The sequence below is a fragment of the Hippopotamus amphibius genome, chromosome 9 (assembly GCF_030028045.1).
Source record: "Hippopotamus amphibius kiboko isolate mHipAmp2 chromosome 9, mHipAmp2.hap2, whole genome shotgun sequence".
Lineage (NCBI taxonomy): Eukaryota > Metazoa > Chordata > Mammalia > Artiodactyla > Hippopotamidae > Hippopotamus > Hippopotamus amphibius.
The window spans coordinates 93,950,354-93,963,015 of NC_080194.1; the positions used below are offsets into that span (position 1 = coordinate 93,950,354).

At 46.3% G+C, this 12,662-nt stretch overlaps 1 protein-coding gene across 6 annotated transcripts in view; it reads left to right on the forward strand.

Annotated features, from left to right (window-relative positions):
- The first annotated feature begins 1,005 nt into the window (after positions 1–1,005).
- CADM1 (cell adhesion molecule 1) overlaps positions 1,006–12,662 on the forward strand; it is a 319,835-nt gene continuing 308,178 nt past the window's right edge. For 5 of the 6 annotated variants that reach the window (XM_057749936.1, XM_057749937.1, XM_057749938.1 and 2 more), the window contains exon 1: positions 1,007–1,153. In XM_057749936.1, coding sequence (XP_057605919.1) covers positions 1,021–1,153 — 133 coding nt within the window. In that variant the 5' untranslated portion in view covers positions 1,007–1,020. Of the gene's footprint in view, positions 1,154–12,662 lie in introns of all 6 variants that reach the window. The other variant, XM_057749939.1, reaches the window with a different exon arrangement.

Consider the following 12,662-nt stretch of genomic DNA (forward strand, 5'->3'; position numbering starts at 1 on the left):
AAGCTCAGAGCACCTGTTGGTCTCCAGCCCCCTTAAGCGGGACTAGGGGCAAAAGGGGGTTGCGGAGGGGAGTGGGTTTGAGTCCTGAAGGAGGAAGATGGCAGACCCTCTCTTCACACCCCCTGCCTCCGCCCTCCACCCCGAAGCCTTCACAGAAGAGAATTTTTGTTGGGTGTGTGCCATCGTAAATATCTAAAAATACATGTGCATCATGTACATTAAACACACATATACCACATATACATTACAGCCAGGAAGGAGACCTTCAGCAAGCTGGGTCGCCTGAGCCAACCCTCCCCGTTCTACCTTTCCCGAGCATCTACCGCAAAGACACGGACTCGACAATCCCAGAGCCCGATTCCGGCCTCTTTCTCCCAACTATGCCCAAGCCTACCGCTAGGTTGGCGAGCGGGCTCTCCCGCTCCGCCGGGCGTGCAAAGCACGCATGCACTTCTCCCAGATTGTGTTGTCAATCCGGGGACCTGCCTTCTCACTCGCTACTCCCGAAGAGCCCCCGTCTCCCAAAGATCTATTCCTTCGGTGCAAGGTGAGTGACGGAAATTTGCAACGTTTAGTTTCCAGGCCAGTTACACTCGGTGTACCGGGCTGGGGACCCTCCTGGGGAGATTTTCGTCGTCGGTCTGATGTAGCGGTGGCTATAAACATTCCTAATAAAGGGAAGCTAAACCCGCCCCCGAAGCCGGAGCCCCTACGCGTCAGGAGCCCAGGAGAACACTTTTCCCTTGATCCCGGGGAAGCGAAAACGAATCTGAACATAAACACATTTGCATACGCCCCTCCCCTGGCCCCGCCCCTAGGTGGCGCGGGCGCGCCGCCGAACGCCAGCGCCAGGGGGCGGGGTGGGGGAGGGGCCGAGTCCTCGGACAGCCGGGTTTGGCTCGCGGCGACGTGATTGGTCGGTCCGGACTCCGCCTCCAGTGCATGTCATTAGCATCTCATTAGTTGTCCGCCCGGGCTCGGGAGGAAGCCACCGCCGCCAGTCTGAGGCAGGTGCCCGACATGGCGAGTGCTGTACTGCCGAGCGGACCCCAGTGTGCGGCGGCGGTGGCGGCGGCGGCGGCGGCGGCGCCTCCCGGGCTGCGACTCCGGCTTCTGCTGTTGCTCCTCTCTGCCGCGGCACTGATCCCCACAGGTAGGTGTGGGCACCGGCCCGTTGGCCCCCTAAATCTCCTAAGGCACCCCGGTGGCCGTAGCCATGGAGGGGGGAAACGTTTCCATGACAACCTTCCCCCACTTCCTAAATCCAATTCGGAGGGAGTGTGGAGAGGAAACTCAGGGCTGAGATGGAAGGGGTTGAGGGGATCGGTAAATCCCCTCTCCCTTGCCCCGCTCGGTGTGAATTAGAGCCCTTAGGGATGGCTGCACCCACACCTTTTCTCCCCGGCTGGGAGCGGGGCGCGAAGTGGAGTGAGAATGAGGGGCCCGGGGGCTAGAGAATATAGGGGAAGGGGATGGGTCGAAGGCATCCCCCCAAACCGTCCGGACCCTCCCAAACTCGCTGTTGTCCCCGTAACTTGCAGGTCCTCCCGCCTCCCAGGGTTGCCGGTTCGCCCCCACCTCTCCAGCGGGCCCCCCATTCCCCGTCCCCGAAACCTGCCCACGGCTGACTAGCGGCCGCCTCCAGCGCGATTCCACGCTGGTCCACAGGACATCCCCAGACTTGCCTGCCCGCTCCTGCTCTCCCCGCGCTCTGCCGTGCTCCCCTGTCCCCGAACCGCTCGCCCCTCGCGTCTCCCTCCAGCCGGATCGCGGCCCCTCCGCCCCGCTGCGGGTCTGCTTGGCCGGGCTCCAGGCAGGGAAAGTTCCCCGGGCCCGGCCCCAGCCCCGCGGTGGGGGGGGGGGGAGGGGGCGAGGGGGGCGGTCGCTGTCGCCGCCTCTGCGGGAAGAAGGCGGGAGTCCGCAGCCCGCCTGCCCCACGGCGTCCTCCGCCGCGAGTGGGGACGCCGGCTTTCCAGGCTGCCTGTCATTTTCGGCAGCCCGGCTGTGGCGGAGCGAGCGTCCGCGGCCTCTGCGGCCGGGCGGGCACCCCGCGGGCCTCCGGGCGCCCCCTGGGTGCAGAGCCGCCTTGGGAATTTGCCCAGGGGCGGCTCTGCACGCCCGGCTCTTTGCCTGAAGACGCCGAGCGCTGGGCAGGAGCACGCCGTGCGTCTGCCCGTGTGCCGGGCGCGTTGGCGCGGTCGGGAAAGAAGAGGGCAGTGTTTGCTTTTGCTAACAAAAGGGAGCTGGAGCTCTTCCCCAGCGGAGAGCCCGGCCGTGCTGCACTCTGCCTCGCCTTCCCGCCACCGCCGCGCTCGGCGGCCGCGCGGCGCCCCAGCGCCCCTGGTCGCCTGCTGCGGGGGGGGAACCAGGAGCCTGCACTCGGAGGCTCTGGGCTGCGGGGGGGCGGGGAGGCGCAGGAGGGGATGCAGCAGGGCTCGGCCCCTGCACAGCCCCTCCTCGCAGCGCGGGAGCCGCAGGACCGGCGAGCAACAAGTGGCGGAGGACGCTGAGAGCTCAGCCCCCACCTGCGGAGCCCTAGACCCGGGCGGGCGCAGCTCTGGGGCCACCGTGCAGCTCCCGGGGCGCCTCTCCGCCTGGGCTGTGCCTTTTGTTTACACGCTAGAGGACACACAGTTACGTAAACACCGCAGGAGACACGCTGTATGAAATGGGGAGCTCTGGGGGTGCTAGCTTTGGATTTGGGGCATACCGGGGTGGTGGCCCCCCCTCCCGCCCCCGACAGGCTTGCAGGGGAGCTCGGCTTGGGGAACATATCGGGGATCCATAGGGGTGGGAATCTGGTGGCAGCTTCAGTTCCAGAGCTGAGGATTTTTTCTTCCATGCCACTGTCTCCGGATGTTGTTTATGTGTTTTTGCACTGTGAATGCTTAATTTATGAGTTACGAGATAATTGGGTTCAGCCGATGCTGCTGTGGTTACAACTTCATTTCGGGTGATGTCTCTGACTGGATGGGTTCAATAAAATGTTCCTGAAAGAGATCCCTCGTGCTGCTGCATTGTAAAAAGCGCCAGTGTGGGTTAAACGTGAGCGTGAGTACAGGCTCGGTAACTGGCGCATAATAGAGGCAACAATAGACTTGTATTGGCCGCAAAAATAAGGGGGGGGGGGCGGGGGGAGGGAAGCGCTAGTCGGGGATGTTGCCTTTGGACTAAAAATGGGAGCCGTGCAATGCCGCTTGGCAGCAGAGCGAGATCAGATTATACCTCCTCTGTCCAGCCTGCTCATTGAAGGCTCGGGGTAGTAGCAACGGTACTATATTTGTAACTAACTATCTCGCGGTAAGAAGTTGCCTTCGCAGCGAGGGCTATATGCTGACTTAGAAAGGAGCGGTCTGGAACTCAACCGTGCATGTCAAAGCTACAAGGAAATTCTGTTGCCAGTTACCATGGAAGCAGCTTCTTGCTCTTGTGTACATCCCTGTTTGTACGCTGGTTATCAGATTGTGTTCAGATTAGAAAGTAATTGGGTTTGATTTGTAGTGAAGGGGTGAGGTGACTTTCTTTAAATCTTTTCTTTTTTCTTTTAATGTGTTTTTTGGTGCTGAGTTTGAGAAGGGGTCTTGGCCTAGCCCCAGCTCCTAGACCCTGAGAGTGGATTTCAGGTGGAGATCGGGGGACTTCTCTTTCTTACTTCTCTTAGTTAAGCTTTCTCAGGGACCTCCAGTTCCTCCTCCCAGGGTTAGAGGAACCTGTTGGCGTTGCCTTTTAACTTCATTAGGTGTGTTTCATTTACAGCCTCTCTGGGATAGCCATCGAGGGCCATTGTGTAGTGGGTCCTGGTTCTATCTTCCCCTGTAACTGAATCCATCTATCCCCTGTAAAAAAAATCTCCCATCCCTCCTGGGGTGTTTGAATGAAATGGATGTTAATGAAATGCAGCTGAAATGGGATTGTCAAAGCTCACTCCTCAGTGTAAATCATGCCTGCTGGGTTTGGGGTGCTGGCATGATGTTGTCTCTGACCCCCAGTGAACCAGTGGTTGATCACCCCCTCTTACCTTTTCAGCAGTAGAAAGGATGGCTGATGGGTTGGGGTGTAGGGTGGTGCTGGGAAGCCTCGGGGGCTGAGTTTTCGCTTGTCGTGGCCTGTTGGGGCTTGTGTACCAGGGACAAGGACTTTACAAAAGTGCCGCCCTGCTATTGTCGCCTTTCCCTGCATCAAATCCAATAGCCGCGGGAGGGACTTGCACTTGTCTGTGATAGCTTTGATAAAATATCCCTCATTAATGCCACTTTATATTTACAGTGTGTCACTGGAGACGCACAAGGCTTCATTTAGTGACTTGTGTGACGAGACAAGCTTGCATTATTTGCCTGGGACATTTTGGAGGAACAAGAGACCCATTGAGCAATCTTTTGAAATGAACAAATACGGAAAAGGGGGGAATAAAAGAGCAGGCAGTTCTCCGGAACAAAGAGCTTTATTCATATGGATGTTGTACATGCTTTATCCAGTTTTCCCCAATGGCCCTCCTGGTAAAGGGGAGTGGGACAGTGAAGAAGCCAAGGCAGGACACTGGCGCTTCCTCTCTTGTTTTCTGACTTCATATTCTTGTCCGATTTGATCCTCGACTCCGTGGACTCCCTGACTGCTCTGCTCAGCTCGCTCGGCTCCCTTTAAAACTCCAGAAGGTAACCGGTTCCTGGGTCTAAAGGGGAGATTTTGAAATCCTTCCCAGCTCTAAATTTCAGCGGAAGAAAGTACTAGCTACCTGTTGAGATGGGTGGTCGTTGGTGGATATATTGGTTGAATGGAAAGAGATGTCACTTTTCTGTGACATGTGTCAGGAAGTGGTTGATAGTGAATGTCAGACTGGTAAGAGGTCTTGAAATTATAATATTAGCCTTAGTATTTATTTTGAAAGAAATGCTGTGAAAACTAAAATCCAAAATTTTCATTATCATGAATGGTGCTCTTGGAGTTTTCAGTGACTTTTGCCCGCACCTGGTACGTTTTGGCCTTATACATAAGTGAATTTTTATTATTCCTTGGCCTATCTTGCTAAGTGATTTTCAGGCTTTAAAAACTTGATAATATTGCTGTGAATATAAACTCAACCTCTCGGTTTCTGTATGTGACATTTTAATGCTTAATCAGCCACTTAGAATTTACATTTTAAAAATGGTTTTGTGTGTGCCTGTGTGTTTAACAAAAGGCCCATTTTTATGCAGGGGAATCTCTTAAATTGGGCCAAACTAGTTAATGCTATGATTTGAATGGAAATTTACCAGCATATGAAGAAATTGTACAAGATATAAATCCAAAGGATTCAGATGTTGTATCTCTTTCTTGGGAAGAATAGTGCTGACCATCATGCTGGGCATTTTTAACTGAAAATCCAGCACAGAAAGGAGAAATCACACAGCGACATCTGTTGCAGAATTGAAAATTTGCTGCTTCAAGTTGCAAGCAATTAGTCCCATATAAGCACCTAATGGTATCAGCGTGTGTGTGTGTGTGGCTGTGTGTGTGTGTGTGTGTGTACTAACACAAATATGTATATATCCACATGCATATATGTATATATGTACATATACAGAAGCTCACCCAGTGTTCATAGTCACATTTAAAATTATTTAATAGAAAATGTAACATTTTAATGCATAGTTCTTTTTCTTAGTATCACCTGTTGAGGAACTAGAGATTCTTATAATCAAGGAATTTTTGAAAGGGGAAGGATATTAGAAGTCATCTGGCGAAATCTCATTAAAATACAGTGAGGCAGCCAAAGCCTAGAGAGGGAAGGACCATGCTTACCGCTGAACTGAGGCTAAGTTAGCTATGCTTCCTGGACAGGGAGCTGCTCTCTTGATGTCCAGCCAGTGAACCTTCTCTTCCACCTTGCAGCAGGGATCCCCAGTAAGGATATGCATCGTGGATAGACAGTATCTTGCATAGGAAGAGTTTGTATTCTGAAGGCAGCAAGAGTAATTGTTGTTCTAGGTAATAAACCGATGGATCAGAGGTGTGACCTCTGGGAAGAAAGGAGCAGTGTTTGATAAGGTTGTCTTTGGTGTTGACAAATGATTCTGAAACCTCTGGACTTTATTTGGCAGGCACTCCATTAACGTTGTCCAAAGCATCTGCGTAGGGGTGAGCTCCGGACTTGTGTCGCGGTCATAAGATGCGTGAAAACTAGGCTTCACAGAAGCCTCAGCTTTAGACTTTTAAGCATTTATTGTGTCATTTCAAGGAGTGATATTAACAGGAGAAGTGGTTCCATATAACTGAAGAAGAAAGGAAGGGTCCTTAAGTCAAGAACAAAAACACATCTTGATTTTCTTACCAGGTGCTTGTCCCTTTCCGTTAAGTCTAGGACAAAGCCGAGAATAATTTTCTTTTTTAAAGATAAAAGTTATTTTATTGTTGCAAGATGACCTTTTTTACATTGATCATATTTTCTTTATTTTTTCGCTTTATTCTGGACATTTTCAATTATACAGAAAAGTAGAAAGAATTCCTTAATTAACTCTCTATGGAAATCATCTGGTTTGGTAATTATCCACCCATGGTCCATCTACCTTCTGTGCAACTCCTCCACTTCTCAGATTGTTTTAAACAAATCCTGGCTGTCCTATCATTTCTTCCATAAATTCCTTTAGCATGAATCTCTGTAAGATACAGTTCTTCCTCTACACTCATCATCACAGTATGATTAGCTGAATGTACATTTTCTCCACTGGTGTACAGAATTTTTGTCTTACTTTTGCCTTACCCAGGAAGGTGGAGTGAAGGGTTGTTACAGTGGGTAGAAGCTGAGGCGGGCGGTAGAGACGCCAGAGCGTGATTACCGCCTGCACTGAGGAGACCTTTTTGTGTGGTTTGGTTTATTTTGAGCAAGGTTTTGTTTGGATCGGATAAGATGAGTTTTATTGTTGTGTAAATACGGTTGTGTAAATATACAGTAATTGTAGCTAATTCCTCAACTGTGGCGAGCTAAGGAAAGCACCCGTGGTGAGAATGGCCATTTCTAGATGTTCTCATAATGAATACTCTCCATCTGAGGACTTCTGTAGGAAAGGCTATTTTAGTTTGATGGCTGTGAGCTACCCTCATTCGGTATATTTTTCTTTAAATGTCTCTGTGGTATAAATGCCTTTGCTTTTTGTAAATATGTGGCTTCAAAGAAAAAAATATCTTTTTCCCATTTCCAATTGGCTCAGTGCTAATTTCAGCCTGTATTCTGTAACTTAAGTGATCACAAAATGCCTTCTTTGGTGTGGGAAACCCATACGGAGCTGTAAGTATTTGGGCCTTATTTTTGTAGGATGGGGGTGTGGGGTGGTAGGAAGAGAAAATGTTACTCTTTTTTACTTCTCAGTATTTGGCCCATTAATTTAAAATGTGAATTTTTAATTTCAACTAGAAACGTTAGATGCTTTGGTGTTAATTTAGGAACTTCTTTTGTTTCTCGAAAAATAGGTTGGTTCCATTTTCCAAGGTTTGTGAACTATGAGGTGTTGTGTGTGTGTGTGTGTGTTTGTGTGTGTGTCTGTTAAGAGGTTGTTTCTCAGATGTATTTAACGTGGACTATAAATCTGAAGCATTTGGGTTTTTGGTTTCCAGCCAAACAAGTAATTGCACATGAGCTGGTTTAGAGGGGTCTGTGCAGCCCTGGCCAGGTAAAAACCCGCCTCCTGCGCGCTTCTTCTGAGCTGGCCACGGGGAACCAGAAAAGCACAAAGGAATGCCTACATTCAGGGTTTAGGGAGCGCCACCAAAATCGAATAAAAAGCCTTTGTTTGGAAACCATCAATGAAGGAGGGAACCCACTGGAATGTTTGTAATTACAAGTGGCACCTCCTTGTTTAAATTTCAGAAGCCACAGTTTCTTTTTCAGAGATTTAAATTGCAGGCTCTAGCCAGCAGCTGCTGTTGTGGTTAATGGGCACTTTCTCTTTGAAGATCTTCCAGTGCTGGTTCTCAAAAGCTTTGGAGCAGTTGGCCTTGAACTAGGGTTAGAAGAAAGGGAGATGGAGGTATTTATATACATGCACAGCAAAAGTGACGTGTGGCCTTTATTATTACTCGAAAGAGGAGCTTGGCGGTAAGGTTCCGAGAAAGCTGAGCACTAAGAAAAATCTATTATGACTGACAGGTGTCTTGAATGGAGTGATTATCTTACGAGAGATGTAAGGTGGGGAAAATTTTTTTCTTTAGTAGGTGTTTTACCGGAATACAGTCATTTGACCCAACATTTTGATCTAGATATTTCAGAAATGTTAAATAGGCTTGAAATGAAAGTGCTCTGATATATATTTAAATGCTACTCAGTGTTTGAAGTTGATGTTCTAGTGACATGGACTTTTAAAAATGCCTAGAATTAAGTGGCTTGCTCTTGGCAGTCTTCCTTGGTAAGGTAGGCACTCTAAATCCTCTTGAGCCATCCAGCACTAGACAGCAATGTCAAGTCCGAATTAAGTTATGAGGGTCCCTGGAGGGGGTGGGGAGGAATCTGCCTAAAAACAAAGGGTTCCCAGGCCCCATCTCTCCGACTCTCTGTACCATACCTCCACTGGGCTAGGAATAATCTAAACGTTAACATGTCAGAAATTGAACTTTTCATCCTAGGTCTCAACTTTTCGTCATCCTGGTCTCCAAGGCCCTGAAATTTGGAGTCTTTTTTCCCCCTCCTTAGCTTTCACCCTTGGACTCAAATAAAATGGGATGAAATGGGGGTGACTATTTCTCCACGACGTTCTCCGGAAGCCTCAACGTCCTCTCCAAACCATGTTTTACTAGCAGAAGCTCCCTAGCCAATTCCCCTGACCCCAGCCTCCGTGAATCGAAATTTAAGTCTACCTACCGCAGCTGTAATTCTTTCCTGGACAGGATCAGGACACTGTCCTTGCATAAAACCTGATCTCAAATTCTTGCTCCTCGCACCACATTCAAAACCCACATTATTTTGTCTTTAGGTTGTTCCTTCCTCAATTGCTCTCTCTCTCCTTAGCTAATTGCCCTCGTTTCTTATTACTTTTCAGCCCATTCCCAATGAGACTGGAAGACTGATGATTCTCCAGTGAAACCGAGGAAGAAAGTAGTTCCACTGATCAGCCTTCAGCTTGTTGCCTTTGCATAAAACTGCTCTCTGATCGGTTTTTCTCTTAACTATTTTGGTTTATGATTGTAGGACAGCTGAATCTCCTTGCCCACCTTGAGAATAAACATCTTTCCTTTGCATCTTTCAGTTTAACTAACACGTGCTTCTCTAAAATATGTGCCCACACAGACATTTCTTTTTCTGCTTTACAGGCGTATACATGAGTGTGTTTCTTTCCAGTAAGCCACAATGTGTAGATATGATCGCCATTATTATTATTATTATTATGAAGCTCTTTATTGGAGTATAATTGCTTTACACTGCTGTGCCAGTTTCTGCTGTACAACTAAGTGAATCAGCTGTATTTATACATATATCCCCATGCCCCCTCCCTCCCACGTATCGCCATTATTTTAATGAAAAATTTAAACCTGAAAATGCTGAAAGTGTATTGTGCCTATTTGGTAGTACGTGTTGGAATACAGGCATTTATTATAGCATGAAAATAGTGTAATTGAATTAACAAATTACAAGCCGGCAAAGTAAGGCTTTTGGACAAAACGTTAAGCCTTGAGGATTTGAAGACTTTGGAAGGGTCAGAGTCAGAGGGCCTCATCTGGAGCTGCTGACTTGGCATACAGGAGATCAGCCCCTCTGAAGATGCTCCAAAAGATGCAACCTTGAGGAACATTTGGTGCTCTTGTTTTTGGTGCATCAGTTACTAAGAAGTACCTACCCTGGGAGCCAGAAGGAAGTGCACTAAAACCCAGGTCTTTATTAGCTAACACTTTAAAGAGCGTTGACTTTGGTTGTAGTGCTGCCTCACTAAACACAGGCATCTCCCCCATCGTGGCAGATCACATTTTAATTGATTACATAGAGGGTGAATTGTTACTGGCTTAAGAAAAAAATGAAATCTTTGTTTCTAAGTCTAACTGTACACTTGTTATCTGAAGGATCTTTCAAAGCCTTTATCTGGTGCTAATATCTACCATGGCTCTTCCCTTATTTTTCCCTCCTCTGGCATCCTTCCCCAGCAGAGTTCAGTTTCTGCTACTGGAAGGTTATGCAGCACGATACTTTAGTGATGCCAACGCTTGATTATCATGGAGTATTTGGGGACGGTCTTGGGCGGGGACAAAGGTTGTATGTCAAATGCGATATGTATTTGGCTCTGCTGATTATCAGCCTGGGATAAGCCAAGCCACGCAGAGGTTACTGCACATCATCAGCTTCTGAACAGAGGTGGAACCCTGCTTCATTTCTCTTGCAGAAACCCTTACTTAAACAAAGAAAACTTCAAAGATAGGAAGAAAAAAAAACCAAGTTAATTCAGTACTAAATTACTGCTCAAATGGTTTTATCTCTTAAAAGGTTCAAATGGAGATTAGCTTAAATGACACTGAACTTCGCTTTTCCTTGTGCATATCTTGTGCACACACATCACTGTAAAGAGACCTCTCTGTCTTTTCTTTTAGTTTTGTTAGTAATCACATGAATGTTAGTTGCTGTTTGTTTCCCTTACTTGAAGCAAATCTCTCCATCTCTGGGCCAGGTTGGCAAGCAGAATAACCTGGTTTAGGTTACAGAACAGGATAAACCTAGTGCTTTGCTTATGAGCTAAAAACAGCAAAAACAACTTATCTTACAGGGTGTTAAAAACAAAATAAGGACATATATATGAATGTTCTTGAGAAGGAAGTATTATATATATACGGCTTTTATTAAAACAGCCATGGTTTAGTGATGGGGGTTATGTTTCTACCTACTGCTACTACAAATCATGTTTATAAATCCCTCACATGTTTGAGAATATTGAAAAATTCTGTGCTGAAAGGATTAATTCAGGATGTACTCAACTGTCTCTAAGGTGAAATTGAAGAATACAGTGGCAGTAAGATTAAGATCCCGCCTGGAGTTGAATGTTTTTTGGAAGTAAATGGAATTATCCAGTCACCTTGGAGAAATAGACAGTGATTATAATCTCAAGTTTCTGGGCCTTTTGACAACAGACAGGACTTTATGATTTTACTTACCTCTCATATTTTATATACTATTTTAAATCAGGTACTTGTATTTCTGTAGCTAACCTATAAGGCACTTGGTAGAAAAATGAGAAATTAAAAGTAATTGTTAAATCAAGTGTCTGCTTTTATACCAGGCATTGTGTTTGGCACAGTCATAGTTGGGAAGGTTATCTGAGGGATACAGTTGATTGTTTTCTCAACTTTTATTTTGAAAACTGCCAAAACCACAGGAAAGTTGAAAGTATAACGAATGCTTGTACACCCCTTCCTTACAATCATCAACTGTCAACATTTTGCCCATTTGTTTTATCTCTAGCTCTCTAAATAATGTATCCACACATATCTTTTTTTGTTTTTTTCTGAACCACGTGAAAGCAAGTTGCAGGCTTAGTGACACATCCCCCTTGAATACTTCAGCACAAGACTGCCGAGAATAGGGACATATTCTTCCACAACCTCATTACATTCAAGAAATTTAATATTCCCCAATATTATTTAATGTCTAGTCCATATTCAGACTTCCCCAGTTGTCCCATCAATATTCTATCTGTGTTTCTTTGTCCTCCCTGATCTAGACTCCACTGGATATCACACACTGGATATGGTTTTCATGTCTCTTTTTTCTTTTAATCTAGAACCATTCCCTTGCCCTCCACTTTCTATTTTGTTAAGGTTCTTTGAAGGAGTGTGTGTGGGGGGTGTCTTTTGTGGTGTTGACCTTTTGTTGAGTCCAGGTACACTGTTTTGTAGAATGTCCCAGGGTTCTTCAGATTGCTTGCTTGTTTCCTCATAGCTCCATTCAGACCATAAGCATAGGCAAGAGCACCGCACAGCTGACGTTGCCACCTTTCAACATCACACTAAGAGTGACGGAAGAGCAGTTGGTCCTAATTTTAGCGGTGGCGAGTTTGATCCCTTTGCTAACTGTATGTTTAGTACTTGGTTGATGTTTCTCCACTTTTGTCCTTTTGTCATTAATAAGTAATTTGTGGGATATTTTGAGATGGAAGATCTTGTTCTCAAACACTTCTTCTGATGGTTTTAACAGCATTGATAAACCTTGTCTAAATCAAATATTGCACCAGTGTTTACAAAATTGTGCCTTTCCTAATTGTCATTCGCCTGAATTGGATAGAGGCCTTCTTGAGTAATGAAGAGCTTGCATTTTCCCCATCCTCTCCCCCTTTATTTTTCTTTTTTGAAAATCACTATGGACTCATAAATTTTAAAAAATTTCAGTGTGATAATATTTCTTTACCATCACATTTGGCCAGGGGAACTCCTTCAGTCTGGCTTTTGTATCCTTTTGATATATCTCTTATTTGATAAGATATATGCTTCTTATTTTGTGTCACAGGAAGATGTCTAAGCTTACCTTGTATTTTCCCTGCTCCAGACCTGGAATCAGCTATTTATCCAAGAAGTCATGGTTTCTTTTAGTGGGGAAGTAGTATTTAGATATCATTTCAGTGGGCAAAACCAGGAGATTATATGTATATTTATTATTACATAAATAAATTTGTTTATATTCATATCTGTATACATTTAAAATTTAAACTTATTTAAATGAT